We start from the raw sequence: 27,385 nt of genomic DNA on the forward strand, positions 1-27,385 counted from the left end.
CTTTTCTGAACCTGTCTGAGGACAAGTAGTTACTCCAGGCTCCTAGGATGGAGGTAGGTGGGCTCTGGCACATTGCTGCATCACTCACTCATGGCCTGACCTTGCAGGTAAGTGGTTGTGATTTAAAACTAATGGGAGGGTTGTGACTGAGTGTTCCCCCCTCCCAGACAAGCAGTTGGGGTCTGGGAAGCTCTCTCTGTTGTGCACCACCAGGCATCACTGTGGGCTTCCCCAAACCCCTGCACAATTACTAGTCGACTCACATTTGTCTTTTACGCTCTTTATTTAGGAACAACCAAAAATGTCTGGTTTCATTTCAACAAACTGTACAAGCAAGCTCTTCCCCTCGCCCGCCCTCACATCCACATATACAAAAGGAAGGGAAACTTGCCATTCACTTCTCAGAAGTGGCATTGTTGCTACAGGGAGTTCTTGCCCTCAGAATAAGAGCAGGTAAAGTCCATAGCAGGTACAAGCTACCCTAGCCTAATAGCCACAGCCCACAATCACAGGCAGCTTCACTTGTGGTTTTTTTTTCTCTTTAAAACCCTTTACCAAAAGTAAAAACTATTTCCTGTCTCACACGATTGCCAGGGTGACCATCTAAAATTGTGGTCTTAAAAAAAACAACAACAACACAGTAATAACCCCCATGGGCACCCCACACACCTCCCCAGTACAAAGACTGTTTACACAGCAGAGCCCTTGCCCTGCTCCCTAGCTGCATGGCCACCCTTATGAAAGGTCCCATTGCAGCTACAATTACATTTTCCTTTGGATAAATCCAAGCAAAAAAAAAATTCCAGGTCATTCAGCACCAGCATGATTTCTAAATAATAATAATTAAAAAAAAAAGAGACCCCCATTAGGCTGACTTTGTGGTCTGCTGAGAAACAAAGTGATCAACACGCTGCTCCCAAAGTCTCTCCTTTAGTGCAATGTTAGTATGTGCAAGGGGAATCACAGCCACGTACCCATAACACCACCATGAGCCAGATGGGGCAGAGAGAAAGTGCAATTTTAGCAAGAAGTTTTCTATGCCATGGATTCCTAGCCCAACCTTCACTAGCACCAGTAAGCAAGAGTCTGCCTAATACTACCCTCCATCAGTACAGGGAAAAAAGAGGCTTTAATTGTGCCATCAAAGTATGGCCAGTGACAGCCAACAGAGCATTCTTTACTGGAAAAAGCAATAACAAGAAAGTAAAATTAAAAAAAAAAAAGTCACTGCTCAGGTAACAGAGGTCCCTTGCTCTGCTTTAAAGTTTTTTGATGCCAATCTGGCATTCCTGGCAGGGAAACAGCCAGTAAAAGAGCAGAAACTAAACTTGCAAAAAAGAGGTACAGTTTGCAAGTGTCTCATCCCACCCTCCCCCCCAGTTTGTAGTGCTGTCTTATCTTACCCTGCTGGTTTTGTGATCAACTGAGATATTACAAGAGGGTACTGCAGTGAGCTGAACCACATCAAGCCACCGATGGATTTGGAAAAAGTGAAGCCAAAATTATCTGGACAACAGGAGAGAGAAGTTTACAAGCATTTCAAATATTACTAACTTGACAAGAAGGTGCAGCATCATGTTTACTTTCTAATTTGTGCCTAAGTGCTCAAAATCATCTTTCTCTTCTGATTCCCAGTGGCCCAGAACCCAAACATCATCTTCCCATCAGGTTGCCTCTGTAATGTCTTTAAGAGAGGGGCTTGCAGGGAAGACAGATCACAACACTTCTATCCGTGACCAAAACCAGTTGCTTTTCATTTAAATATATATATATATATATATATATACACACACACACACCCCCAACTAAACGGAAACCCAGCCTTCTACATTTTCCTTTTCCTCCTGAACAGAAAGGGGACACTTAGCAAAAACCAACCAAGCAGGTATCTTGCAGCTCCAGCTTCTGTGTGAGTTTAAGGTTCTGCGTTCAGCTGTGGGCTGACTACGGGGTTTCTCATCCCAGCAGCTACTGCTTTTGCTGGTGGCTTTACACAGTGACCAACACGAGCCCCTGCCAGGGAGGGGACATGCAGCCACGGGGACATACAGGGACACTAAATACCTGGGGCTGGAGCTCTGCAGGTGTACCCTGACTGCTGCAAACCCTCTCTTGAAGCAAGCACCTCTGCCCGCTCCTCTCGCCGTGGCTGCGGCCCTGACGTGCGGCAGCGCTCGGTTCTCGGGCAACTGGAAGTAAGAGCCTGTAAATCATGGTTTGTTTAGTGTTCTGCTAAAAATAAAATAAGAAAAAAAAATATTATGCTAATGAAGGAGCTGAAAAATAAGGTACCCAAATGAAACAGTCTAAAAAACTCATGGCAGGGCCTGCTGATGATGAATACAGCAACTCTGTTCCTTGCATCAGGAGAACCAGCAGCCCTGTACACGAGCAAGCCAGGTACAGCACAGATCAGGGTTTCAGCTTATTAAGCAATTGGATTGTGCCTTTAATCTAAGCAGCCTCAGACACATAAGTAACAAGATTCACATGGATTAAAAACAATGGCTACTACTTAATGCCTGTCACACCCAAGCTCACACAGAGCAGATGGAGGTGAAGAATTTCATTTCCCTTCCTTACTGATGCTGGCTACACAACCTTTATCTTACACCTCTGCTTTCAAGTCAAGATAGTCATCTTTGATTAGATGATGATAAATATTCACACACTGTGTAGAATTCTGGTGACACTCTTCTCTCATCACCAGAAGAGCTGCTCTGCTGGGACTGTCGAGCCACCTCTCAATTTTTCCTTTCAGTTTCAGATGCAAACACATTTCTAATGTCCTGCACCAAAACCTGAGTCTGTTTGGAGATGACACCTGCTTCAGAAACGATGCAATAGGGAAACAGAGGACAACAGAGCTAAGCCCTCAAAATTATTCAGCTTATACTTTCATGGAGATTTCAAGTCAATTAAACAAAAGCAGATAACAAGGAATGTTAGAAAGGGAACTCGAATACGTGATTATTTTTTTTGCCTCTAAATCTTACCCTCCCCATGCAGTGGGGCTTGCCAGCCCTGTCACCAGATCCGAGGGGAGTCTGCATGGAACCACTTTTTAAAATTCCTCCGACCCAAAAGAAAGAAAACTCCTGCTGTGCTTGTATGAATGCATGGAGACAAAGCTCAAAAACTTCAGCAGCTTCCAACCCTCAAGGCTGTTTTTTCTGTGTACACCGGGAAATTCTCCCTCTAGCTCACAAGACCTCTTTTCAATTTTTCTGGAAAACTGGTCAAGTACAATCCAAGTGCAAAATATTTCAGCTAGTGCACGAAAAAATGGTTTGAAGGGACCAGCTCATACCACAGTCCTTAAGCATTTCTGTAGATGGAGTGGGGATCACCCTTCCAGTTAGCCATAGGCCTTTTAAGTGTACACCAAAAACCCCACAGAAAATCACCTTGAATGGGCAAACTACACTTCCAACATGTTTATATAGCAAGTAGTTAGTAAAAGTGTACATTTTTTATGTACATCTTAACGCAATAAAGAATCAATGGCATATCTGATCTGTATATATGTGTACTTAAATAAACCTGCAGGTACATAAACACTAGAGAGTAAATTGACCTACCTGTGTTTGTTCTCTGAAGGTAACACTGTACGTACATGTACTCTCGGGCTGCACAACTCCCAGATCTGCTACCTCTGGCTCTGGGACCACCCAGATTCTCCCATCACCTGTGATATTTTGGGGTGTGCAGGACTGCACCCCCAGGGCTCTGGCTGGCTTTGCTGTGCAGCCACCCCTGCTCTGCCCAGCTGAGGTGGGATGGCTGCTGCTTATGTCCCCAGCCACAGCACGACCAGCACGAGTGCTTCGGAAGACACAAGGAATTCAGGGAGCCCGGTGTCACAGCAGGGTGCTCCAGGTCAGCACCACCCCTGCCCACAGCCTTCTGGGCAGACTGCTAAGGGATGGTTGCAGTGCAGGTGCCTGCAGCTGCCCCAGCTCACTTCAGAGTGCAGGTCATCTCCTCCTGAAGCAGATGCTTGTCCTTGGCCACAGGGGTTACACTGTGTGCCAGGGGAGCAATGTGACCTCAGGCACCTACCACGTTGGCACGTACCACCAGACATGAGGAAGCCTCCTCTCTCTTGCAAAGCACAGAGCAGATAAAATCCTTCCTAGCAGTTGAGCAAGGCAGCCTCTTAAAGGGGGGGAACAAAGAAAGAAGTGGAAAAACAAGGACAATTAAAGGTAGAAATCAGACACTTTGGAAGAGGTTCTGAAAGAGCTTTTTTGTTTTTAAACCAAATTTCTTTGTAAATCTCTGGATCTGATCCTTTGGGGCTTGCTACCCACCCTTCTAATAAATATCATTTACCACCAACAATAAAGTCTCCCACATTAAAAAGCTCTCACTAAATAAAAATCTTCTACTGAAAAAAGCTTGGCTGAGTTAGCTTGGCAAAAATGAGGAGCTATGACTACTCTCCATAAATACATCAGTGGATAAACACCAAAAACTATTTAAGTTAAAGGACAATGTTGGCTCCAAAACAAACCAGGAATGAACCGGCCATGAATTAATTAAAACTAGAAATTTAAATAAAGTTTCTAACCTTTCAAAGGCAGTGAAGTTCTGGAATATCCTTCCAAGAGCAAAAGTGAAGGCAAGACATGGAACCAATTTTGAGCTGGGATTTGATTATTTTGTGACAGAATGGTCTGACACAGCATTTGGCTGGATATTCAGCTCAAGAGTTTCCCTTCTAGACCTTGTTTTCTATTAGAAAAGAATATTATAAAAGTCTTCAAGTAGTTGCATCACCCAGCAACCACACAAGACAATGTGGGCATGTTAAAGATGTACAGGTACTGGGAAGCAGGAAGGTTAACTGGGAAATTTATTTTGCTGTTTTTCCAGAACAGACAAACTGGGGGAAAAAAAAAAAAGAAAAAAAAAAAAAAAGGAAAAAAAAAAACAAACACAAAAATCCAAAAAGACTGGAGCAAACACTTGGAAGTTACCAGCACTGCTGCAGAAGCATCTGTCATGAAGGGCTGCAGGAGGGAAACTTCCTGATTGCAGAAGAGCTCCTGCCTCACTGATCCCTTGGAGACAACGACTTAAACCACTCACAGCAACGCTGAGTATTCTCTGAAGAACAGCTTGTTCTCTTTGAACAATGAAAAGGATTCCAGGTCAGGATGGAAAAATTATTATGTGCTAGTTCTCAGTGATTAAAAGGAGACTTGAAGGTTTTAACAGCCTGCTACAGTCAAGTCTCCAGGAGGGCAGGGGAAAATATCCTAGCCAGTAAGTGACAAATGACACCAAACTTCATCTCCTGGGTTGTCTAGGTCTGGGAACCTGCTACTTAATGGAGAGTCTGCAGTGCTCAATCTAACTTCATCTGTAGGGATGAAAATGTCACTTAACTCCCCCTGGACTTCAACAAAAGACTGGCAGTTTTCTTCTCAGATACTTTTCCTTTCCTAACACACACATACACACTTGTGTGCCTGCAAAGCCCTTCCTTGCCAGGGCTTAAGGACCAGAAAGGGTGGAGAGGACATATGCAGCCATGCCAACCTTTAGAGAACAAACACCTTAACAGACAGAAGGAGAGGAAAAAAAAAACCAAACAGAAACAGAAAAAAAGTACTGTGCCATGATAGTCCATATTGAAGCAATGACCTTGTTTACACAATGTCTGAGATTTGTTATGCTTGTATAGGCAGCTGTAGGCATCGGTATATGAATATGAAATCTGAAAGTCTGTCCACTGGAAAGCAAACAAGAGCATCCTATTTCCTGGGTGTGAGCTGAGCCCCCGCCAGCTCTCAGCCACCTCCTCAGCTGGGCCACCCAGAGCTCTGCACCAAGTGCCCAGTTTTGGCATGTACACTTGTGCTGTGCTCAAAGGTCTCATTTATGGCAGTGCTTTATCACCACGTCCTGCTCCTGAGGTTTGGATCAGGCCGGCCCATGGATTTCTTGAAGACCAAAAATTTCTTCTCAAGGGTAAGTGCGGATCCTCCAGGGCTGGTGGTTTGAGTTCAGTCTGTTTCTGAAAAAGAACAGAGGTGTCAGAGATGCTCTGGCTTGCTACAGGGGTGTGCAACCAAGGTGAGGTGCTGGATGGGGAGGAGAGGGTGCAGGAGTGCCTTTGTATGGGCAAAACTGGGATCCTTGATGGAGCCAGCTGCAGAGAAAAGCCAGTCCCATTCAGAGGGGCCAGGAAACCCAAAATCCTCATGGGAGCAGAGGTGGGCTTTGGCCAGTGGCAGGGCTAAGGCAGGACACAGCCTGTGATGGTCTGAAGTTGTGCACCCTCACTGAGCACCTCCTGCCTCTGTGCCACAAGGGGTGACAGAACCACTTGTCTCTGGGGGCTTGAAGTCATGCTCAGAGGGTACTACCAGGGACACGGCGATCACCTTGGCGTGGCACAGAAGCTGCCCCACCACCCTTCCCCAAACTATTCCCACTGCAACTCCTCCCAGCCCACTCCTGCTACCCAGCCAAGTGCATGGGGGGACACAACTCCAGATCTCAGCAGCAAGGGCAGGGCCTGGTCCAGCTCACGCTGCCTCCTCACTCTATTAGGCAGGAGAGGGAAGCAATAAAGTGGATTTTTTTATTTTTATTTTTTTTTTAAGGCCTGCAGCCACGGCATAAGTGTGTGGGAGGCTCCAAAGCAAGGCAGCAGGGCTGGAGAAGATCCCAGCTGCCCAGCACGCCAGCAAAGGGCTGTGTGTGAGGAGCAGGCGAGGGGCCGCGCAGCCCGCAGCAGGACAGGGCGAGTGCTCGGCCATCCCCATCTGGTGGGAGCCCTGCCAGGGAGGAAGCGGCCCCCAGCTGCACTTCTGAAGAGCCCACAGAGGGCTTGGAAACCACCTCTCCTCTCCTCCACACATGCGTGCACACACGCGCTTCTAAAGGGAGTCCTGAAAGAGGGATAGGGCCAGCAGCTGTAAACACCAACCCTCCATGTCCTCTCCGTCTTTGCAGCCTCCATCTTCAATATTCAAGCCTTGCTCTGTGCCACTGAAGGATGGTCACATCTGGAGAGCTGGTGGCAGGAGAGGGAAGGGAGGAGGCTCTTGCCTGAGCAGGCAGGCACTGGTTTTATCTGCTGCCTGAGGCCAGGGGAAGGCACGGAAGAAGTTGGTGACATGTGGGACAGCAGCCAGGCCCCTTCCTTCCCAAATACCCAGCCCTTCATAAATAAACCTAAGGGACAGTTTGATCCAGGAGAAGTAAAGGACCAGACACTCCTGCTGGTTTTGCTTAGGCTTAAAATAAAGGCAGGGTTTGGGCAGGCAGGGGCGGGCAGGCAGCAACACTCACCGCATCTTGCCGGACCCTCCTCATCCTCCTTCCCTGCTCCCTTTCCCTCCCAGGGGTTTCCTCACTGTTTCATCAGCGAAATCCCAAACAGCAGGACCAGACACTCAACCCTTCCCTGCTCAGTGCCCAGTGCTCACCCCAACCCTCCCGCTCAGCCAGCCCTGCCTCAGACGGGGATCTTACCCAGCCGGGGAGCGGGCGGTGGGCCGGGGGCATCGGGGGTCCCGGCGCTGCCTTCCTGGCCGCCCAGCTCCCACGACTCGCTGCTCTCAGACAGCTCCGAGCCAGCCTCACACGGCCCTTTCCGGCTGCCCTCGCCAGCGCAGGCCTCCTCGGGGACAGGGCCCTTGCCCTCCTCCTCCGCCTTCACCGAGAACCAGGCCTTGAGCTGCTGGGCGCTGAGGTGGGCGCGCTCGCAGAGGCCGGGCAGGTCCTCCTCCCGCAGCCCCTTGTGCTTCTCGTAGTAGTCCTCCAGCACCTCCCGGCTGGCCGGGCTGACCTCCACCAGCCCCGGGGGGAAAACCCCCCGCCTGTAGTTCTCATACCACTTCAGCTGCCCGTTCTTGTAGCCGTACCGACTGTCCCCAAACCAGCGAATGACCTCGGCCCGCGGCAGGCCCGTCTGGGAAACAATGGCGTCGTACTCCTGGTTCGTGGGTCTCTGGGTCTGCACGAACATCTGCTTCAGGAGATGCCGCTGCTGGGCTGTTTTTTTAAAGTTCAGTTTGGTTTTCGGAGGGGTGGGTGGCCGGCTGGAGCTGCCGTCCCCTTTCTCATTGGCACCAGCCCCTGGTAACTCATTTTTGCCATTGGACTCAGTCACTCGGAGGTTCTTCAGGTTGATTTTGATGGGACTCACCTTCCGCTCCACCGAGTTTGGGTTGTTGCCAGAGGCGTCGACTGAACCGTTTTCACTTGCAGCCCTCAGCTCATCCGAGGAGTCTTCCCCTTCCCCCCCACCACTTTCCACCTCTTCCTCCTCCGGCCGAGCCACCTCTTCCACCTTCTGGTTTTCTTCTGCCACCTTCTTCTTCCTCCTCTCCGAGAACCAGCTATCGATCTCCCTCCGTGTCATCTTCGTCTCCGCCCTCAAGCGGTTCACCTCTTCCTCCGCAGGAAGGGGATTTTGGGCAAAACTGCTCTCCAGGGCCTTCAGCTGCTCCGGTGCCCGCTCTTTGTACTTGGTCGGCGTGAAGTCGGGTGCCTGGTGCCATGACTGCCGCCGTGGCGGGTGGTGAGGGGCCGGCGCAGCCGCTGCTGCTGCAGGGCTCAGCTCAACCCCTCTGGGAGAGACATCGAAGGGTATTTCAGGCAGGGAATCAAGAGTGTTGTCTCCAGGGAAGACCGCCCGGTTGCCTCTCACGTTCCTGTAGTGGTACCTCCTATCGCTGAACCATTTCCGAATCTCCTTGGTGGAAAGGCCCGTGATTTTTGTCAACCGCTCGACTTCAGCCTGGCCAGGGAACTGGTTTCTGCAGAAGCTGCCTTTCAAGGCTGAGAGCTGCTCGTGGGACTTCTTGTTTTTGTACACGTTGGGATCCAGGAAGGTCTGCGAGGAGATGGCTGGGCAGGCGGTGAGTAGCGACTGGCCGCTGCTGACCACCTTCACCCCTGACGTGTTGCTGGAGCTCACGGTGCTGTGCTGCGCCGTCGGCTGCGTCCTGGGGACAGAGGTCACCGCCAAGGTGAAGGAGGAGCTGGTGCCCTTCAACCCGTTTGCCATAATGGGCTGCGTGACCAGCAGCCCCCCCGTCCCCTCCGGCTGCCCCACCACGTGGCCTGGTAAAGTTGCCTGGATAAGATGGGGGACACTCCCGGGGTTTGCAACTAGCGGCGTGTTCAAAACTGTAATGGTGGGTTGGGGCACAGACTGAATAACCGTGTTGAACATCTTCTTCCTGGCATCTTCGATCTCCTCCGGTGACCAGCTGATGCCCTGCTTCAGCCTCTGGGCAGTGAACCAGATCTTCAGCTGCTCTTCTGGGTACTTCGTCACCACAGTCAAGTAGCACAGCTCAGCTTTTGTGGGGTAGGGAAACTTGTGGAAAGAGTTTTTGAGGAAGCTGTTGGAGTCCATGGCGGCGTTGTATGTTGGAATGCTGCTCAGGGGGATCATCACCTTGGGAAGGGATTTGGACGTAGGTAGCTGCTGATGCAATGGGGGTTGCTGCTGTAGTGACACAAGTTGTGCAACACCTGCCTGCAGAACAGGGACATTTCCTATGATAGAACCATTCACTATATGAGATGATTTTGTTGAACTTGCAGTGGGCTGGCTGACTGGCACAGCCCCATTTGGGAATGAATGGTCTCCATCTTTCACCTCTGACTCGCTGCCCAGCTGACTTGACAGATTCTCCTTCAGCGTGTGGATTTTTTTGGCCTCTGGTTTACCTTTCATTATCTTCATGATGGGGGTTTTGGTAATGATAATTTCAGACTGGCCATCCGCTCCTTCTTCAGCGACCTCTCCCGGAGGGTCATGGCTGCTGGTGGCCTCACAGAGACTTTGCTCCACAGTTGTACGATTGTCCTGCTTAGCCACCTTCCAGATGAAGCTCGTTTCACCAGCGTGTGACTCTGCATTGTGGTGCGAGAGCCCTTCGTGGCTGTTTGCCAGGAAGTTGCACGCAACGCACGCAAACGCAGGGTCTTTGCTGAAGTCTGAGTGCTCAGAGTCCAAGTGCCTGAAGAAGTGATGAACGTCTTGAGATCCAAAGTCACAAGACTTGCAGATAAAAGTGTCACCATCAGCAATACCGCGGTGCCCGTTAGATAGAGCTCCATTATTACTGCTACTGGCACCAGCATCACTTGCTGCTGGCCCTTCCGCAGGGACATCTTGCTTCGTTCCCTCATGATCATCTTCCACATGGTCCAGTTCAGTCTCCTGAAGCACCAGTGTTTTTACTGGTATCATGCAGGGAGTGGTGGATTTTCTTTTGCTAGCCATCACTACAGTTGATCCAGGTGATTATTTTTCTTTCACGTAAGTGAAATTTAAATTCAAACAGCACTATGGCAAGTGCTCTGTGGTCCAGATTCCAGCAAATTCATGATGTCCCATGGAGTTGTTGTCAAATGTTGACAAATGTTCATATTTGCCACTGAACCTGAGGATAAGGAGAGGGAGGAGGGGTTAGTCCCCTTGAAATCAAAGCACAACTGTCCTAGTACTTAGCTGTTCCACTCAATAAATAATTTGCAGCCTCTTTCACTGGAAAAATTAACTTGACCTTGGATTTACTGTATTTTCACACATGCAACCTGTGAATCACCTGTTTAAAGACAAACACAAACATACCTCTTTTACAGCCTGCATCAAATTCGCATTTGTGGAGGAAAACTGCCAAAATTTCCCCTCATCCAGCCCTGCCAAGACCCATCACGGTGTTTCGGAGGAGAGGGCAGTGCCTGGGCTCCCTGGGTGCCCAGGCTCCTGGCTCAGGTAGCACACAGGAGTGATATGAGGCAGAGATACCCTGGGAAACCTGCCTGCTTTCCATCAGAAAAACCTGACCCAAAATCAACCTGTTCCCCACTGAACATTTCCATTTCTTCAAAGTCAGAATTTTCCAACCATCCTGTCAGGAAGTTTCTCACCAGTTCAACACACCGTGCCTGAAGTAAGAGCCTCTGCCTACAGAGACACCTGTTTTCTGCTGCTGCTGCTGCTGGGAGCAAGGATGCTGCAGCCAGGACCATGAATTTCAGACCTCCTCAACTCAGCAAGGCCACAAACCGTATGTGAGATGCTCTCCACACCCCATGCACATGTGACTGCTGTTTTAACAGCATCTGTTGAGTCTTCAGCTGGAGCTGCAAGAGAAGGTAAGGTCTCAAAACTCAAGGGCAGCATCACACACATGTTCCTGGCTCCCAGCCTTCCCCTCCCACCACCTTTGCAGCTTTTGGCATTCACCCAACTCAGTGCACTGGGGTTATTTCCTAAGAAAGTGGAATTTCCCTGCAACACAAGCCCATTTTTCTGGACTTGGGGTGACCAGAGCCCTGCCATGTAAAAAAAAAAAAAAAAAGAAAAAAAGGATATTTTTTTTTTCCTTTTGCTGAAGCTAAAGCAGTTCCTGGTCTCCTCCAGCCTGTGGAAGGCCAGGGCTGTCCAAGGCATTTGCCACAACTACATTCCTGGCCTGATGCAGCTTTGCCATTTGCATAGCAGATGCTCCGTGCCTCAGATCACGACCCGAGGTCAGTAAAGCTGTCTGCTGTAGCTGGCACCAGGAGCCACTTGCCTGGTGATGATCTGGATTCCTGGTGACAGTCCCAGTGACAGGGAAGGCAGCATATCTGAGGGAGCAACATCTCTGCCTTAACCCCTCCGTGAACCTTTGTTACAGAAACATGTTTGTTTTTTTCCTTTAGACTAGTTTTTTTTCCTTCTATCCGAAGGATGAAATGGTATTTTTCCAGACTGCAAGGTCACTTGGAATCATATGGATGCACTGATTCATGTAACACAGACCGTGCCAGATTTTCTTGGGATTTACAGTAACAGAGAGGGAGCTTTAGAAAAACACTCATAAAAAGTTGAACTAAAGGAAAAAACCCACCAACAAACCAGCAACTTACCATCCTACCAGATGACTCAGAGAGGTGCCTCCTATCAGTTACAGCAGTTGTGCACCAGTAGCTTTCTCCTACCAGATATTCTGAGCTGATCTCATGCACTGAGAAATGCAGATCAGGCAAATGACTTTGTGGTGCTTATGCAACACCTCCTCTGCTTATTTTTGTCAGTGGCTTTTAGAACAGAGGAATGATGCAAAAAAAAAAATTAAAAAAAAAAAAACAAACAAAATAATCAAAAGGAGGAAGTACAATTTGACCTCTCCAACTTCATTAGATGTTTTATTTTTATTTTCAAAAAGTGGTTCTGGAAAAAGTGATGTCAGCTTTCCAACAGGAGAGCCTGGATGGCCAACCCTGGCCTCAGCAACTCTCAGGCACCATTTAAAAGAGTGATGGGAAAACGTAACTTCCCGTTCAATGTGGGCTGATCTGAGATTACAAAACAGTCCTGTAAATAGTGTTAGTCATCACTGGACTTGGCATCAGAAAAGACTGTTTGCTAGGCTAAAGCGTCAGGAAAAGCTAGAAATTGGAACTTAAAAAAAAAATAAATTCTAGAAATACAACAAGGTATTAAAGATGTGATCTGGATTTAGATGGTGTGAATTGCACCCTCTCAATACCTGCTTTATGCCACTCTCATCCCACCTTCTCGTGGTTAGTCTTTCCCTCTGCAGAGGGCCAGAAAGTTACTCATTAGCATTAGCAAGTCGAATACTTGGATGACTATGAATGGACTTTGCTATTCAGCAGGGAACAGCATCCATTTGACACCAATCCCAAGATCCTCATTTTTGATGCTAAGTTAAATATTACACAATCTACGATGACCTTTCCAAGTCGAGTCAATTAGGGAAAAAACCAGTAAGACCAGCCTGAAGGCTACAAAATACAGCTTTAAAGGCTGAAAGGGGTTTCATGTCAGAGAAGCAAAGGTAAAAGTGAATTCTTACTTAATTTTATTCTGCAGCTCTACCACAGGTCTGGCAGAAACCGCTGGGCTCTCTGTGAGTTTTTTCATTTCCAGCAAACTCCTGAGAGAAATCCAGTTCCAGAGACTCCATTACTGAAACAGCTCAAGTCCCAGAAGGATCTTACCTAGAGTTTATGGAGCTGTCAGACATCAGAAAGAGGATTTTTATCCATCAAGAGAGTAAACTCAATACAGAGCAACAGAGATACACAAAGACCCCCATTGTGCCACGTTAAGAGAGTGCCTCTCCTGAGCACACAGTCACTATTATTTTAGGTAAATGTGAACAGTTTCACCCACCTACAGAGAACCTAAAAGCTCTGCATGTCATTTACCAGAACATTTGCATCAAGCTCCGTGCTCTCTCCAACAACTTTTGTTAAAAATGCAATCAAAGCAGCCCCAGCCACCACAGCTCTCCTGCTGGGGCTCCAATATTAATGCCATCCGAGAACACAGATTGCAAATTTAGCTGGAAGTGAATCACAGTGCTAATTTACTGGGGGGGGGGGAAATAATTAATCAAGTGTACTGTTTGTCCATTTCATTTCCATGGAACAGTTGCATAACCACATGTTCAGAGCATGTTTTTTTCACTGCTCACCTTCTGGAATGCACTAATACTTTAATACACCATTAATATATAACAGAACGGATAATTCAGTGATTTCTCCATCATTAAAATAAGCGAGGCTGGTTTAATGGATAGGATAAATTAATAGCAGAAAAAATAATCAATTAAAAGCCAGGATTACAATGGAGCTCAGTGCAGCACCACTGCAAATGGCTCAGACCAGTTCGTCCAGCCGTGTGTGAAGAACTTGATTTCCTCTGTATTATTTTATGATGAATTGGAGCAAAGAGACAGTAACTGAATGGAACAGCCTGACAGGCAGGAAGACAAAGTGATTGTACTTAAATTTATGGTTCCTATTTAATTTATACCTGCTAATTTAGTAGTGAGGGAGCAGAGTAAGCAGAGTCAAATGACCCGTTCACGTAAACATGCCACAGCTGTTGGAAATTTGAAGGAGAACTGACTTAAGAGTCAAATTGATTTGATCCCAGTGATGCTCCCAGAGAAACGAACACTGAAAGCATTTGGCCAGATGGGGTCCCAGCCCAGCACATGCCTGGGGGGACATCTCTCTCACTTCTAAAGTACCAGGAACTGACTCTAACCTCCCAATCCATGAAAACAACACAGCATTTCTGCTAGAGACAGCACCAAACCTACAACACTCCCACGAGCATTCTCCTTCCTGCAATGCTCCCCATCCCAACCCTCCTTCCTCGCCTGCACAGCAGCCTTCCCATCCCCATCAGCAGATCCAGGTACACACCACCAACCCTCTGCAAAGCAGCTTTGCCTCCGCTGAGGAAAACAATGGCCGAGACCAGTCAAAGTGAGCTTAGCAATTTCAGAAAAATTACTTCTGCAGAGATTAACAAAGGGAGGTTTCGAAATCTGCACTGCTGAGTATGAACTTTCAGCTTTTTCCAGCTTGGCTGGATATAACTGGTTTGGTTTTAAATGTTTCAGTGAATTAACGAGTTAGGTTGTTAATGCAAAACATTCATTCCTCGCAGTGCCAAGGTCCCCAGTTAGAAGATTAATTTTTGTGACCTTTTGCAAACCTCGCCTAGAAACAACCACCAGAAAACCCACCAGGCAGCATCACCAGCCAGCCAGCACACAGCAGCTCCAGTCCCACCACCAGGGCATGGGTAAAATGGGACAATCACCCTTCTCTGCCCCCAGCCCAGCCAACTCCTGGACTCCCAACACTTGTGCTGGGGACGAGGCTCCACGTGGACATGTAGGGTTAGCTACATACTCCACTGTGGGCTCTGCTGTTGGACACAGCTCTGCTGAAGAGTGAACGCTCAGTTCAACAAAATAAAATAATTAAAAAAAAAAACCAACACCAAAATAGAAGTAAAATAACAGTTTTCTCAACACTTTTGGTGCCTGCTAGGCAGGCAGACACACTCCCCAGGTCAGAGACAAAGTTGATGTTTCTGTCTCGTATGAAGCCAAGCACAATATTGGCACTTTAAATAATAGCAGTTTGTTTTTAAGTTGAAACTCCGCAGGCCCCAGTTGATAGCATAATATTGGGGGGGGGAGGAAAAAGAGAAGAAAAAAAAAATTTCAAAGAAGGAAAAATAAGTTGATGTTTGAGAGTTTTTGTCACTCCCCTTCAGGCTCTACTTCTGGCCAGGCCCAGGAGATGCACATCCGTCTTTGGGAAGACCACAGATGACTTCCCACCTCCCCAGTGGTAACAGCCAGTAAACAAGACATCCCTGTAGCCAGCCAACAAGTGGGTGCTCTCTGCAGAATCCAGATTCAAGAGCTGATCTGCATTCCTCTACCCACCACCAAGCATCCAAGAGGGAAATCTGCAGCTGGTCCCCTCCCAGCACAGCAGACCCCCAGTTTGCTCTGAGTAGCACTGGGTGCATTTACCTGGGTGCTGGGGAGGAAAAACAGGTCCACACAGCAGCTAGGGGAGGCATAGGTGGGGCACAGCCCCATGGCTGTCCCTGTTGCCAGCCATGGTAGCCCTGGATTTCATCACCACGAACTTGCAGTCCCAGGCACTGGTTGCAACAAAAGCTTAACAAAGCAAAAGGAGAGGGTGTGCAGCAGCATCACCAACAGGCTTGGAGGACACAGTCCCCTGCCAGGAAGAGGGCAGCTATTGCTAACCCACCCCAGGGACACACTATGTGGATGGATATGCTCTGGTAACTTGGCAAAGACCTCTCAGGCTACATCACTCTGATTCAATACAGAGAAGACACTGTTGGAGGGAACAGCCCACCTCTCCAAAGGAAATCCCAACTTCCCAGGTGCAACAGGACCTCTCTTTTAGCTGTGCCAGCAATAGCTCTGTAACAGAGAAGGCAAAATTTGGCAGGACTGAGCTCCTCTGTTCCTGGTCTGTGGCTGTGCAACCCAGCGAGCTGGGGTCCAACATCCTCCCTGAGTAACTTTGCAAAGCCTGCAGCTGGAAGGGAAGTCATGGGACCAACTCTGGCAGCCTAAAAATGCCAGCAGCAGCGCATCACCCCAGCTCCCAGCAAGCTGTGCACATCTCCACACCATGCCTAGGGTTGGCACCTGCCTGTAGCTAGCATCTGCCACCCAGAGCCCGGTCCATAACCCAGACCATGGTCATGACACACTTAATTCTTTTGGGGTTTAACCCCATATGGGACTGCAGGTTCTCATGAACGAACAGATAATGAGATTTTCCTCTCCAGAGCGGATTGCCACGGCACTATCACTGCAGGCACTCCAAAGCCAGGTGCTCTCACCAAGAATAAAGAAAGGAACAGCAATAAAATAACCGCAACCTGAGAGAAGCCACGCGGGCAAGAAAAGCCTCCTCACAGCTTATTATTTTGCACTGCACAAACGTCCAAACACGCGCACAAATTTCAGCAGTTTCGAGCTTCAAGCAGCATCACAGAGTCAACATTTGTACTAAGGAACAATTTCTCTTTATGTTGACTGGTCAGGGTGCTTTGGAGCTTAAGCCTGGCTTTGAAAACGCGTGTGCAGTCTGCAGGCAGTGGAAGCCGGTTGACCGAACAATCGTTTTCATTCTCCATTACTTGGCAGGCCTAGAGTAGAAAAGCATCTTTCCCATTTAGGCAAGTTAAACAGAGCTATTCATTAATTTTTTGCCCTTCTACAAACTGCTCTACTTCTCCATTTTAAATTTGCCTTTAAGAGAAGTCCTCTCTCCTCCGCCCCGCAGTGCTCCTCGTAGCCCTGTTTCAAGTTGTCTCCCCTGTCTGAGCTGTTTTTGGGTTGCTCTCATGCTTCCAGAACAGCAGCAACTTGCCTTTGTCACTGTCACCTGGACAGAGGCTGGCTTGCTGCTTTAGCACCCTGGGACTAACTGTAATTATCTCAGCTTTTTCTTCAGATGAGCACAAAACCAAGAGAGATGGAAAGCTAGAAAGGGGTGGCTGAACCAGAACGCGATTAGAGTATAAAAATAGGTCACTAGGATAATATAACCTTTAGACTATTGGCAATGTGCCCCCCTTAGAGACAAGCCTGCGTGCTATATTTCAGGAAAATGTCAGGAATAAAAAAAAAAACAACAAACACAAGAAACCCCACCAAACAACAAACAGTGCACATCAAAACAAAACCACTGATCATCCCTCAGAGCTTTGCGTGCTTCTGTTTGAACATCACTAGCATTAATTCACTCACTCCTTTTCCTCTGCCCTCATCCATTTGATCAAGCACAAAATATGTATTATGCAATCACACCATTAACATCTTAAAAAAAATAATTAATAAATCAAATAAATCTCTTTTGGCATAGAGGTTTCATTACAGATTTGCTCTGAGTTACACCACCTTAGCAGGGTTCACAGCCCCAGCCTCCCAGGGACCCACCTCAATAGCTTCAATCCTCAGATTTTGTCCATGTTGCAAAACATTCCTGGCTTTCCCCCAAAGGAAAAGGTCCAACAGACAGATAATCATCTCTTGACAGAGCCAGCTCCGAGGTTAACACTACCAGCAGAGGACACCAGATATCACTACTGGAGCTTCAAGCAGTCCCTCAGATCATTGGTATTTGGGTCTCCCACCTCACACTCAGCTGGTTGGGCTGTGCCTGAACAGGACAGTATGAGGACATCATTCATGTTTATAAATGCATGAGAGCTCCAATTTCAGCCCCTTGTGGGTCTTCGAGGAAGTTTTGCTTGCTTTATCAGAAAGATCTGTTCATGACTGCTGTTCAGTCACCAACACCTCAAATGACCACATACCAGTCAATAATAATTTGCCCCACCATGTTCAGACTTGCAACACGCCACGTGATCCCACACTTAGAGCTTGGCCTGGAGCATCACCATTTAGGTATGGCAGGCCCAGCTCTGGCAGATGCAGCTCTTTGCAATGTGTTTAGCTGGAATCGCTGAACTGGCTCCAAACTGGCAAAAAAAACTATTGGGGAGCTTGGACTCCCAGTTCCCAAAGCAAAATGAGAACCAGAGGTATATCTTGGTCCATGTTAGATTTCTGACAAGGGTACTTGAGCCTTTTAAATCAGCAGAAAATGCTCACCCAGGCTGGTGAGAAGCTCTCAGGTACGAGCACCTGATGACAACTGAGTGGTGCTGCAGCCCATCCAGTCCCAAACAGTCAACACCAGGGGAAGCCCCTGACCTTGTGTTTTTGAAGCACTTCTGCTCTCATAACCCCACTTCCAGCCTTGCTCATCCACCTCTATATGGTGACCCTATGTGGGGGCAATCACCCCAAATTTGGGAACCATAGCTCTAGATGCTAGCACACTTCTTGTTAAAAGAAAACCAGAATGAGCTTTTTTACCAGCACTGAAACCATCCTGTTGCAGAATCACAAACACAGGAGCCTTCTGGAGAGATTTTCTCCCCAAGCATCCAAGTCCCTCAAGCAGTGAAGAAACACTTGGTGAATACAGGATGATCACCAGTCACTGAGCAGCCACTTAAGGGACAAACTCGCAGCAATTCCAGGGAAATAAAGCGTCCACAGCTTTAGAACAAGAAGTGGGTGGGGAGGACTAAACTGAGCTACTAAACAGTACCAGGCAGCAAGCGCAGGGCAGTGGAGCCCATCTGCAGCACAGACTGAAGACTACTAGAGTGCTGCAGCCCCTTCCCAGCTGAGCATTTTTGGATTACTTCATCCCCCGTGCCCTTTTGCAAGATGTTAGCTTCAAGAGCTGCGTTACGCTCTGGCTCAGCATCCGCTCCCATTCCCCCACTTACAGTTGCTATAACCAAAAAGACAACTGCAAAATACTTCGGCTGCAAACCAGGGAACGGGGTTTGGCAGGTTGGGATGGTGGATTTATTTTTTTTTTTCTCCCCCATGGATCCTGCTTTAGAGTTATCCTTTCAGACCCCGAGCGCAGCCGATGGCTTTTGCAGCTTATTGAGTCTGCTGGTTTATGGCAATGTTTTTCTGCTCACTGAACTGGCTCATTCTTTTAGCAGAACAAACTGTTCCACGTTGAGGCAGGAGTTGGCTGTGTTTTAACAAAGGATTTTTCCCTTCTGACAGTGTTTTGCAAAAGACCCAAAAAAAGGAATTTGGAGCCAAGTTACAAAAGGTCAGGAGAGGCGAGTCAAGCACTGGGTGTAGTTCCTGTGTGTCACAGCCAGTCAAGGAAATGGGTGGGGAGAAGAGGAATGGCATTTCGAGCTGCAGTGATACATATGAAGTGATATTAATGAGAAATGGGCTTTGAGTGGGGATGGCAAGCATGCAGGGAGTATAATTTTTTCTCTACAAGAGCAGGCTTGCTAGGTAGGCTGAGGTCTCTGCAATCACTTATCCATGTGAAGTACACATTGGAGAGAGTTCAAGTAGCACTAGCAGCAAGAAAAAGGCAGTCTTATTTGCTTCCCCTCCCCAAACTGATTTCAAGGAGCTACCCTACTCTCATCTCCCATCAGCCAAATGAATATTCAAAAGGCTTTTGCCAAGCCAACACCAGTTAATCACCAGCACAATGCTGGGGGAAGGAAACACTGGGCTGAGACCTGCATGGGACCAGCACCTTGTTCCTCCTTGCTCTGCTCTATCATCCCAACCATTTTTAATGTGGGGCAAGGTATGTCTGCAGAGGTTTGCAGGGTGCCACAGCTGCTCTGCCTGCTCTCTTCCCTGCCAGGCAGCAGGACAACACCTCTGGAGAGGAGCTGCTGCATGGGGGACAAGCATCCACTAGCCAGGGGGCTATGGGTAGGATCCCAGCAATACAGCCCTTCCCTATGAAGCTGATGACAGATCTTCCCTCTCTTCTTCTAGAGCTGGTGTGGGATGGATAGGTGCCTGCTGAGGCCTCCTGTTCGGTACCAGCAGCTGGTAGGGTTATTCTGTGCTATGCCTGGTGCATGGACAAACCAAGAAGGCCAACTCTGGCCTTTCAGATGGTGGAAGGAAGGGAGTCAAATGGATCTGTCATGCCTAATACTCAAGCTTTTCCAGGCCTCAGAGGATCCCTGAATAGAAATCAACCACCCACCACTGGAGCACAGCCACTTTTGTGGCTGGAAGGGGCAGATGTTCAACCCTGTACAATGCAACACAACAGTTGAGACTGTAAAGTGAAGAATGCTGCATCCACTTAAAAATGAAGAGGGAAATTAGGGACACCATCTAATTCTAGAACTACCATTTGGTTCTGATGCTTACAGTTCACATACCTACCCTGCAAGAGTGGCACAGGGCTTTCTTCCATTGCCTTAAATAGACAATACCCTGGCCTAAAGTGCTGAACCACAAGAACTTCAGAAGCATATGGTCAGACTGGCAAGTTTCAGCTCCTTCAGCTGGAACACCATTTTCCAAAAAAGTCCAGCTCCTTTTTAGTACCTACGTAAGTGACAGACTTCCTGAGGTCCCCAATTCCCAAAGGTCCTGCTGGCATAGAGGAGGGCTGGTCGTTAAGAGAGCTCAGCATCCTAACAGCCAAACCCTTTGCTGAGATACCAAGCTTCAGAAGTCCTCCCCACAGCTAATGTTAGATGCTCCACCACTCAGTTGCCAAGAAAAGCAGGCATGGAGAACTACCACCAAACCCTCATCCACTGACCCCTGAGAGCTCACAGGGGACAACCTTCTCCCTCTCTCTGAAATACTCACCCTTTCTTTTGGGATTGAGAGTAGGAGTAAAATGGATTTGGGATTTCATTCGAGATCTCCACAGGCAAGATCCAGGTGTCCAAATTGTGCACCTGCCAGCCAAATGCAATCTTTGTCACCTGCTCTCTGGTTTGAAAACCGTATTTGTTCCCAATTTGTCAAGCCACCCTGGACACTACAGAGATACAGAACAAAGTTCAAGGGTTCTTTGTGATATGAACCATGCTTGTCAGGACTCTTCTCCAGCTGTTTAGTGACATTTGCAATGGATTGTCCTTACTGGAGAGTCAAGTATTTTTTTTAGTTGAAAACTCATCATCCTCCGTAGGTCAGCTGTGAGCTGAAAGCATCTCAGTTATTTATTGCTGGAAGCTAAAGGAATTTCCTTATTCTCAGAAGACAGACATTTATAATTAGTTTCAAGTTCAGTTGTGATAAACAAATCGTGTTCTCCTTTCCCTCTCCTGGTTTTGTTTGTTTTTTAAATCATGCCCGCTGGTCTGACCAGCCTTTTCCTTAGCTGTCCTCTGCAACTCCTCATTTAAAAATTCATTCACAAAGATGCAGGGGAACTACAGACACCTCCTGAGAAAAATCAGCAAAGCCAGCTTCCTGCTTGCAGAGCTCTCCCTTTGACACTCAATTGCCCAGAGACCTCATTTTTTTTAACATTATTTAAAAAACCCCAAACCACCAAGTACTTGGCTTTTTTTCCCCTTCCTGTGAAAAGCAGAAGGTTGGGAGCTGGGCTGTTACTTTCCAAGAGGGGACAGGGGTTCAGAAGATGAGCTCACCAGCCCACTCCACCTACCCTGGAGACAGCTTTCAGCACACTGCTGAGGAAGAGGTGTTTATAATGGCCTGAGTAAATGGTTTAGTGTTCTGGACTGAGATCTCCTGCAAGCCTTTATTAAAAATATTGATCATTAATTTGTGGATTGATATGAGGAGATTAATTTAAAAAAATTCAGGCACTGTGGGAGAATTGCTTCCTTGCCATGTGCTAGTGAGTCTGCCCATGAACTGCCAGCAGTTATTAAGCCTCCACTCTGTATTCAAAGCTCTGTACAATGGAGTTTATTATTTTTAAGCCTTTCAAACATCAATGTAGCAAACTTATGAGAGCTATTTGGAAGATTAAGATATGAACACCACCATATTATTCAATTTAGCTCCAACACTGAGCACTTATTTCTGTAAAGAGAGTCACAGCTAATACTACATTGCCAGCTGCCAACAGAGACAAATACTTAGAGCTCTAAGTCACATTGCAGCACGGTCTTGAAAACCAATTGTAGGAAATAAGAACAAGGCAATTACTATCATTATGCAAATACTGCCCAATTACTGCCAAGCCATACTGAACCTATCTTCAGGTCTTGGCCATAGGCTTCAAAAACACCCCCACAGAAAATAAAACTCAAAATAAATCCCCACTTTCTGTGCATGCAGCCAGGTATGAAGATTAGTACATCTCCCACAGCTGTATTAGATGAGTTTTCTCAGTATTTTCTATGTTCACACAAGTGCAAGGAGGCTAGCTGCCCCCTCACCACCCCAGCTCTCTGCCTGGGGAGGACAGTGGCAGCTCTGGATTCTGACACCAACATGCCAACCCCAAGGGTTCCTGCCACACGTTTGGGTCTTGGGAGAAACCTCAGTCCCGTCCTCACAAGCAGGTGCTGGCTCATCTTGAAGGAACAACAACACTTGCACTTCCAAAGAGCTCTGCACAGGCCCCTTTGCAGAATTCAGGCCACTGCTGAGCTGTGTTGCTGGCTCAGTTCCCCCATGTCCTATTTTGGGGCCTTTGTGGGTGCCATAGAAACATACAACAACTCCAGCTGGGAGGGACTGCTGGAGGACATCTGGGCCAACCCCACTCCCAGCAAAAAGCTTCCATCAATTCTTCACCAGGCAGACAAAGCTGCCTATCAGTCCTGAGCTCCTGTTTCCTATAACCTGCTGCTGCACAGGTACAGAACAGCTTTCTGGCTGTTTTGTTGCATAATTTATAGAGACCACTAAACAACACTGCTATCAAAAATCCAGATGAATTTGTCAAAAAAAAAGTAAGACATGAAAAAACCCAAATGATAAATGTATAAATGTTCCAGGACTTTTTGCACCTTCCTCTGACAGCTGCAAATAATGTTTACTAATAGCTGCTTCATTTGCCCCGATCAGACACGCAGACTGTTAACTAAAAGGGAAATGATGGGAGAAAAAAGGGAAAGGATTTGTGCCTGTTTTCTATCATCATGCTGCTTAAAGGAGAACAGACTACTGCCTTTTTCCCTCTTGGAATCATCCTGCCCTTCACAAATAATTGTGTGAGTTAGAGGAGACTGGGTGCAGGACTAGCAGGATGGGAACAGCATCCTTCATGGGAATAAGGGAATAACCAAGGAATGAAATAAGAGTCAATAAAAAAAAAACACAACAGTTTGCCTATTTGAAGGCTCTCGTTTCATTAGAGCTGATTTAATTTGAAGCCTTAGGAGAAAAGCTGTCTTTCAGGAATCTAACACTTCCCAGCCCTTCAACTGAACGTGGAAAAATTCTCATTGCAAAGCGTACCATGGATAACATAAATATTCCTGATTTACACTCCTCAGAAGCATCACAGTCTGCATTAGAGCCTCAGAGAAAGAGAAATCAAGACCTCCTCCTCCCTTCTCAGAACAGAAATAAAGGTGGTCTCATTACACCAGTTTAAAACAATCATCATCATCAGAGTGAATGGCAGAGTATGCATCATTAACTCTGCTTAACACAATGACAAAATTAAGAGCATAAACTAAACTAAAGCAGGAGGAGTCAGCACAGGGGACTGTAATGTAAAAATAGTATTTCTGCTGTGTCAGCAGGCAGCCTGCAAAGACAGGAATGGGGACGACTGGCTGGCTCAGGGGCTTGGCATACTGGAGCCTTTCCTTTCTAGGGCAGCAGTCCAAATCGTAGCCAGGTTAACAGCACATGGTCCTCCAGGCACCTGCTTTCTTCCTTGGGTTGGGAGAGAGCAGGCTTGGATGTATCTCACTGATACTGCACCAAAGTGACAGTGTGTGATGCTGGATAAAGCTCAGGGCAGCAGGAACTCCCTCCATACACAAGCCCATCATCACCTGCCTCCAAAAGATTAAGCAAATAGATGTCTACAGCATCAGGGGAGCAAGGGGAAGAAGTGTCCCCAGCCTGCAGGACCTGTCCCCAGCCAAGTTGGAAGCAGATGAGGTAGCTTGGCAGTGAAACCCCACAAGGGTAATAAAGCTCCTAAGATCAATCACACAAATCCTCACGTCAAGCTGCTTACCCAAGAGGCCAGGATCAGGCAGAGCAGCTGAGTGAGAGGGTTTGTTAAGTGACCTCTCCCTGGATTAATGCTGGAAAACTGTACGTACCTTCCAGTGACAGCTGGGAAAGTGGTTTGCAGCACTGTCCAAAACACTGAAGTTTTACTGCCACTGGTTTTGAGGTTCTAGACCCTCTTTTGATGCTTTCACATCAGCAGTCACTAGGGGCAGCACCCAGAATTCGAGGTCAGCTGCTCCTATCAGTACCCTTCATCTTCTCCTCCCTTCTAAAATCAGGCACAAGTCTCATCACCACCTGGCAAGTGCTGCTGAGCAGTGAAAAGCTGCTAGCAAAGAACATACCCTCACCTTTGAGGTTACACAAGTTGCCATCTTGGGCACGGTCCCTCAGGACTGCAGCTGCTGGCCGGCCAAGCCCTGCTCCTGGGAGGATATTAAAGTTACAGTGAGCAACACACCACTCGCTGTCCCCCAGAGCCTCCAGGTGTTCTGAAACTGTTCACCAGGGATCATCTACATGAGGAAACAGCTGCTAGCCTCCTCCTTGTTGCCTGGCATCTTCTCATCTCTCCCTTCCTCCACCAGCAGTTACTTCCATGGCATTTTAAATTCTCCCCAAGGGACCCTCACTGAGCCACTCTCCAGACCATCTCCTTTTAGAATCCTCCAAGAGGCAACTCTGAAGGTTCTCACAAGTCACACGTCCGTGTGATCTTCTGTATACATGCACTCCAGTCTGGAGCTCACCCTCCCCAGCACAAAGTGGCTTGAACAACTGCAAGACCCACAACTTAGGGGAAATCCTACAGCCTTAAATGTGCATTGTCCCAGAATGAGGACAACACAAATCACACAAGGGGGGAAAAAAGGCAGGTTAGACAGTAGAAGTGCTTGAAGATACCACATCCCCTATAGTGACAATTTTATTTCCTCCCTTTTACCACCATCCAGCTTGCTATTCAAGACACAGGTTTACTCTGGGAGGGTTCCCAGATACCTGCAGAGTCTGAGGGAATAGCTGGCACACCTACCTGAAATCTGAGGTTTACAACCCCTGGTCTACAAGCAGCCCCAACCTGTTATCCTGCCCTGGAGAGCAGCTGCCCAGCCTCACAGCATCCCACCCAGCACCTCATTAAATAACTCAAGATAGTTGAAGAGGAGAGGGCTTGGTGTTCTGTTTTCTGGGAAGGCCAGAAGCAAAGCTTCTGTCCAGAAAGGATGGATTTTCCCACTTCCTGGGCCATGCCTCTTGCACAGGTGATTAAACCTTCATACAACAGGTATTCACACCAGAGATGAAAGATCTGGCCCCAGTTTACACTCTGCTGCTAAGTTGCTTTGGTTTTCTTAGCAGCCTGCACAACTATATGAACCAGAGGGAAACACAGAGATCTACATTTTCATTATTTCTGGAGGGGCACATATTGCCCAGGAGCACCTTTACCCACCCACAACCACCACAAGGCCTGATTTTCTGCACGTCTCAAGGATGCCCCTTTCCATCTATTCAACCACAGCATCCCACAGTGGCTGGAGCTTGGTCTCTGCTGGAGGTGCTAACATGGGGTGGGGGGTCTGAGGCCAGTGGCTCTCCCAGATCCAGCCTGGATCATCAGGCTCTAGCAGAGGGAAAAGTGGCTGCATGCCACCAGGATGAAGGAGGTTCAGCACTGCTCCTCTGCAGCACATAAATGCAGCAAGCCCCCACTGGGAAGGAGGAAACCAAAGCAGGGAGAGATGAAACGATCTGCTTGAGGTCCATCCACACACTGCAGCTGGAAGCAGCACCATGTACCAGCATCTCTAGCCACAAAGCCATCACCTCTCCCAGCATCCACCCAGGTTTAAAGCAGGAAGTCAGCACAGGAACAAACACAGAATACATTAAAAGAAAACTTCATGCTGAGGCCAAAGGAGCACCAGAAATGGGCCCTACCCAAACTGACCATCAATTTAAAGCTAAAGGAAGAACCGAAAACAATGCTAAGGAAGGTTTCTCAGCTCAGGGAGCAACCACCTCTTCTGCAGTGTGTGGGAAGTCCCAGGATATCTCAGAGCAACAGCTCTGAGCACCTACAAAACCATTTAAACCAATCATCCTGTTCCATTTTCCCCAGGAGAGGAGAAGAAAGGCCCATGAGATGGTCACACTTCCTACTCCATCCAAGCTCTTCACACACTGGCCATGGAAAAGGGCACAGACTGCCTTCCTACTGCCACAGCCCCTGGCTGGAAGGGAAATGCTGTCACCACCGTGCTAGAGAAAGGGAAATGAGGCACAGAGCAATTTTAAGTAACTTGCCCAAGGACACAGGAAGCTTACAGCAAAGCAAGTAATTGAACACAGGACTTGTGAGCCCCCAGTCTAGTTATTTACCAGAGATGATCCTTTTAACGGGTCACCTTTAGACAGAAAGGTGAATGTGTATGCAAATCCCAGTTTGCATACAAAAGCAGTGCCAAGAGACAATGCTGAATTATATCAGTACAGAAATATTACGAGTTTCCCTTCCAGCCCAACATGCTCAAAGGGTTGTTTTGGAAACAAAACTTGGAGCATGGGTTGTAACAGACAGCTTCCCAAGTGCTGCAGACAGCTGAGCCACCAAAGTGCTTGTAAGGCTCCAGATCAAGCTGGGAGATAAGGAGGTGTTTTTCCTCTGCAGTTAGTAGTGTTGTTTTAAAGGGTGGCCTCCAGTGAGTAAGAGCTTACCAGTGCCTGAGTTGCACCTTGGATTTGCATCTTCATTCATAAATACCTCTGGAAGAAATGGAATATTTCAGCCTTAGCTCTAAGCCAAACTTCAAAAAGCCTTTCCCTTTGCACAAGGCCTCTCCTTGAACCTGGGGTGCTATCGGTTTGTGTTGCTACAAAAACAACTGAATGGACTTTATCCACACTGCCACGGGTCACAGGCACAGTTCTCTGCCTTCCTAAAGAAAAACTGCCTACAGCATCTCTCAGCACACCCCACTCCATTCACAGAACCTAGAAGTGGCCTTTGCTGGAGCCTTCCAGACCCTTGGGGTACCGTGACCAGTCAGGGCTGGGTGAAGGCATCTCAATAGCATCCAGGCTGGCTGCTCCTGCCAGTCTGCAGGGTGGGGAGGGCTGCTGTTGGAGCCCAGCAGTACCCCCTCCCCACACACTCCAATACCTTCCGGGGGGGCAGCTCACAGAGGCCAGAAGAACATCAGAGCCCAGGCTGCAGCACAGCTCCATGCCCCAGACCCCTCTGACCTCCAAGAGGAGAAGTCCAGGCTCACGCAAACAGAAACAACAAAACCCAAATCCTTCTGATAAACATGCAATTTTTAATACAACAGACAATCAAACCACATCAGTGCTTATCTACAGTGCTCAGATCATTCTCAGTGGATGACATATATTGCAAGTGTCAGGTAATAGGTCTGGAAAGGGCCATGCAGGATGGAATCTGCCTTTCACACAAGACAACGTGAGCTGCCCAGAGGGACAAGTCAGAACAGTTAACACAGGTCTAGCCAGGTTAGTAC

At 47.8% G+C, this 27,385-nt stretch overlaps 1 protein-coding gene across 10 annotated transcripts in view; it reads right to left on the reverse strand.

The window, feature by feature from the left end:
- Positions 1–264: 264 nt before the first annotated feature.
- ZHX3 (zinc fingers and homeoboxes 3) overlaps positions 265–27,385 on the reverse strand; it is a 47,352-nt gene continuing 20,231 nt past the window's right edge. For 9 of the 10 annotated variants that reach the window (XM_051632789.1, XM_051632787.1, XM_051632793.1 and 6 more), the window contains 2 exons: positions 7,492–10,421; positions 265–6,025 (listed from right to left, as the gene is read on the reverse strand). In XM_051632789.1, coding sequence (XP_051488749.1) covers positions 6,015–6,025; positions 7,492–10,261 — 2,781 coding nt within the window. In that variant the 5' untranslated portion in view covers positions 10,262–10,421 and the 3' untranslated portion in view covers positions 265–6,014. Of the gene's footprint in view, positions 6,026–7,491; positions 10,422–17,300; positions 17,329–27,385 lie in introns of those variants that run through there. The other variant, XM_051632796.1, reaches the window with a different exon arrangement.

This window comes from Apus apus, chromosome 15, assembly GCF_020740795.1.
Source record: "Apus apus isolate bApuApu2 chromosome 15, bApuApu2.pri.cur, whole genome shotgun sequence".
NCBI classification, from domain to species: domain Eukaryota; kingdom Metazoa; phylum Chordata; class Aves; order Apodiformes; family Apodidae; genus Apus; species Apus apus.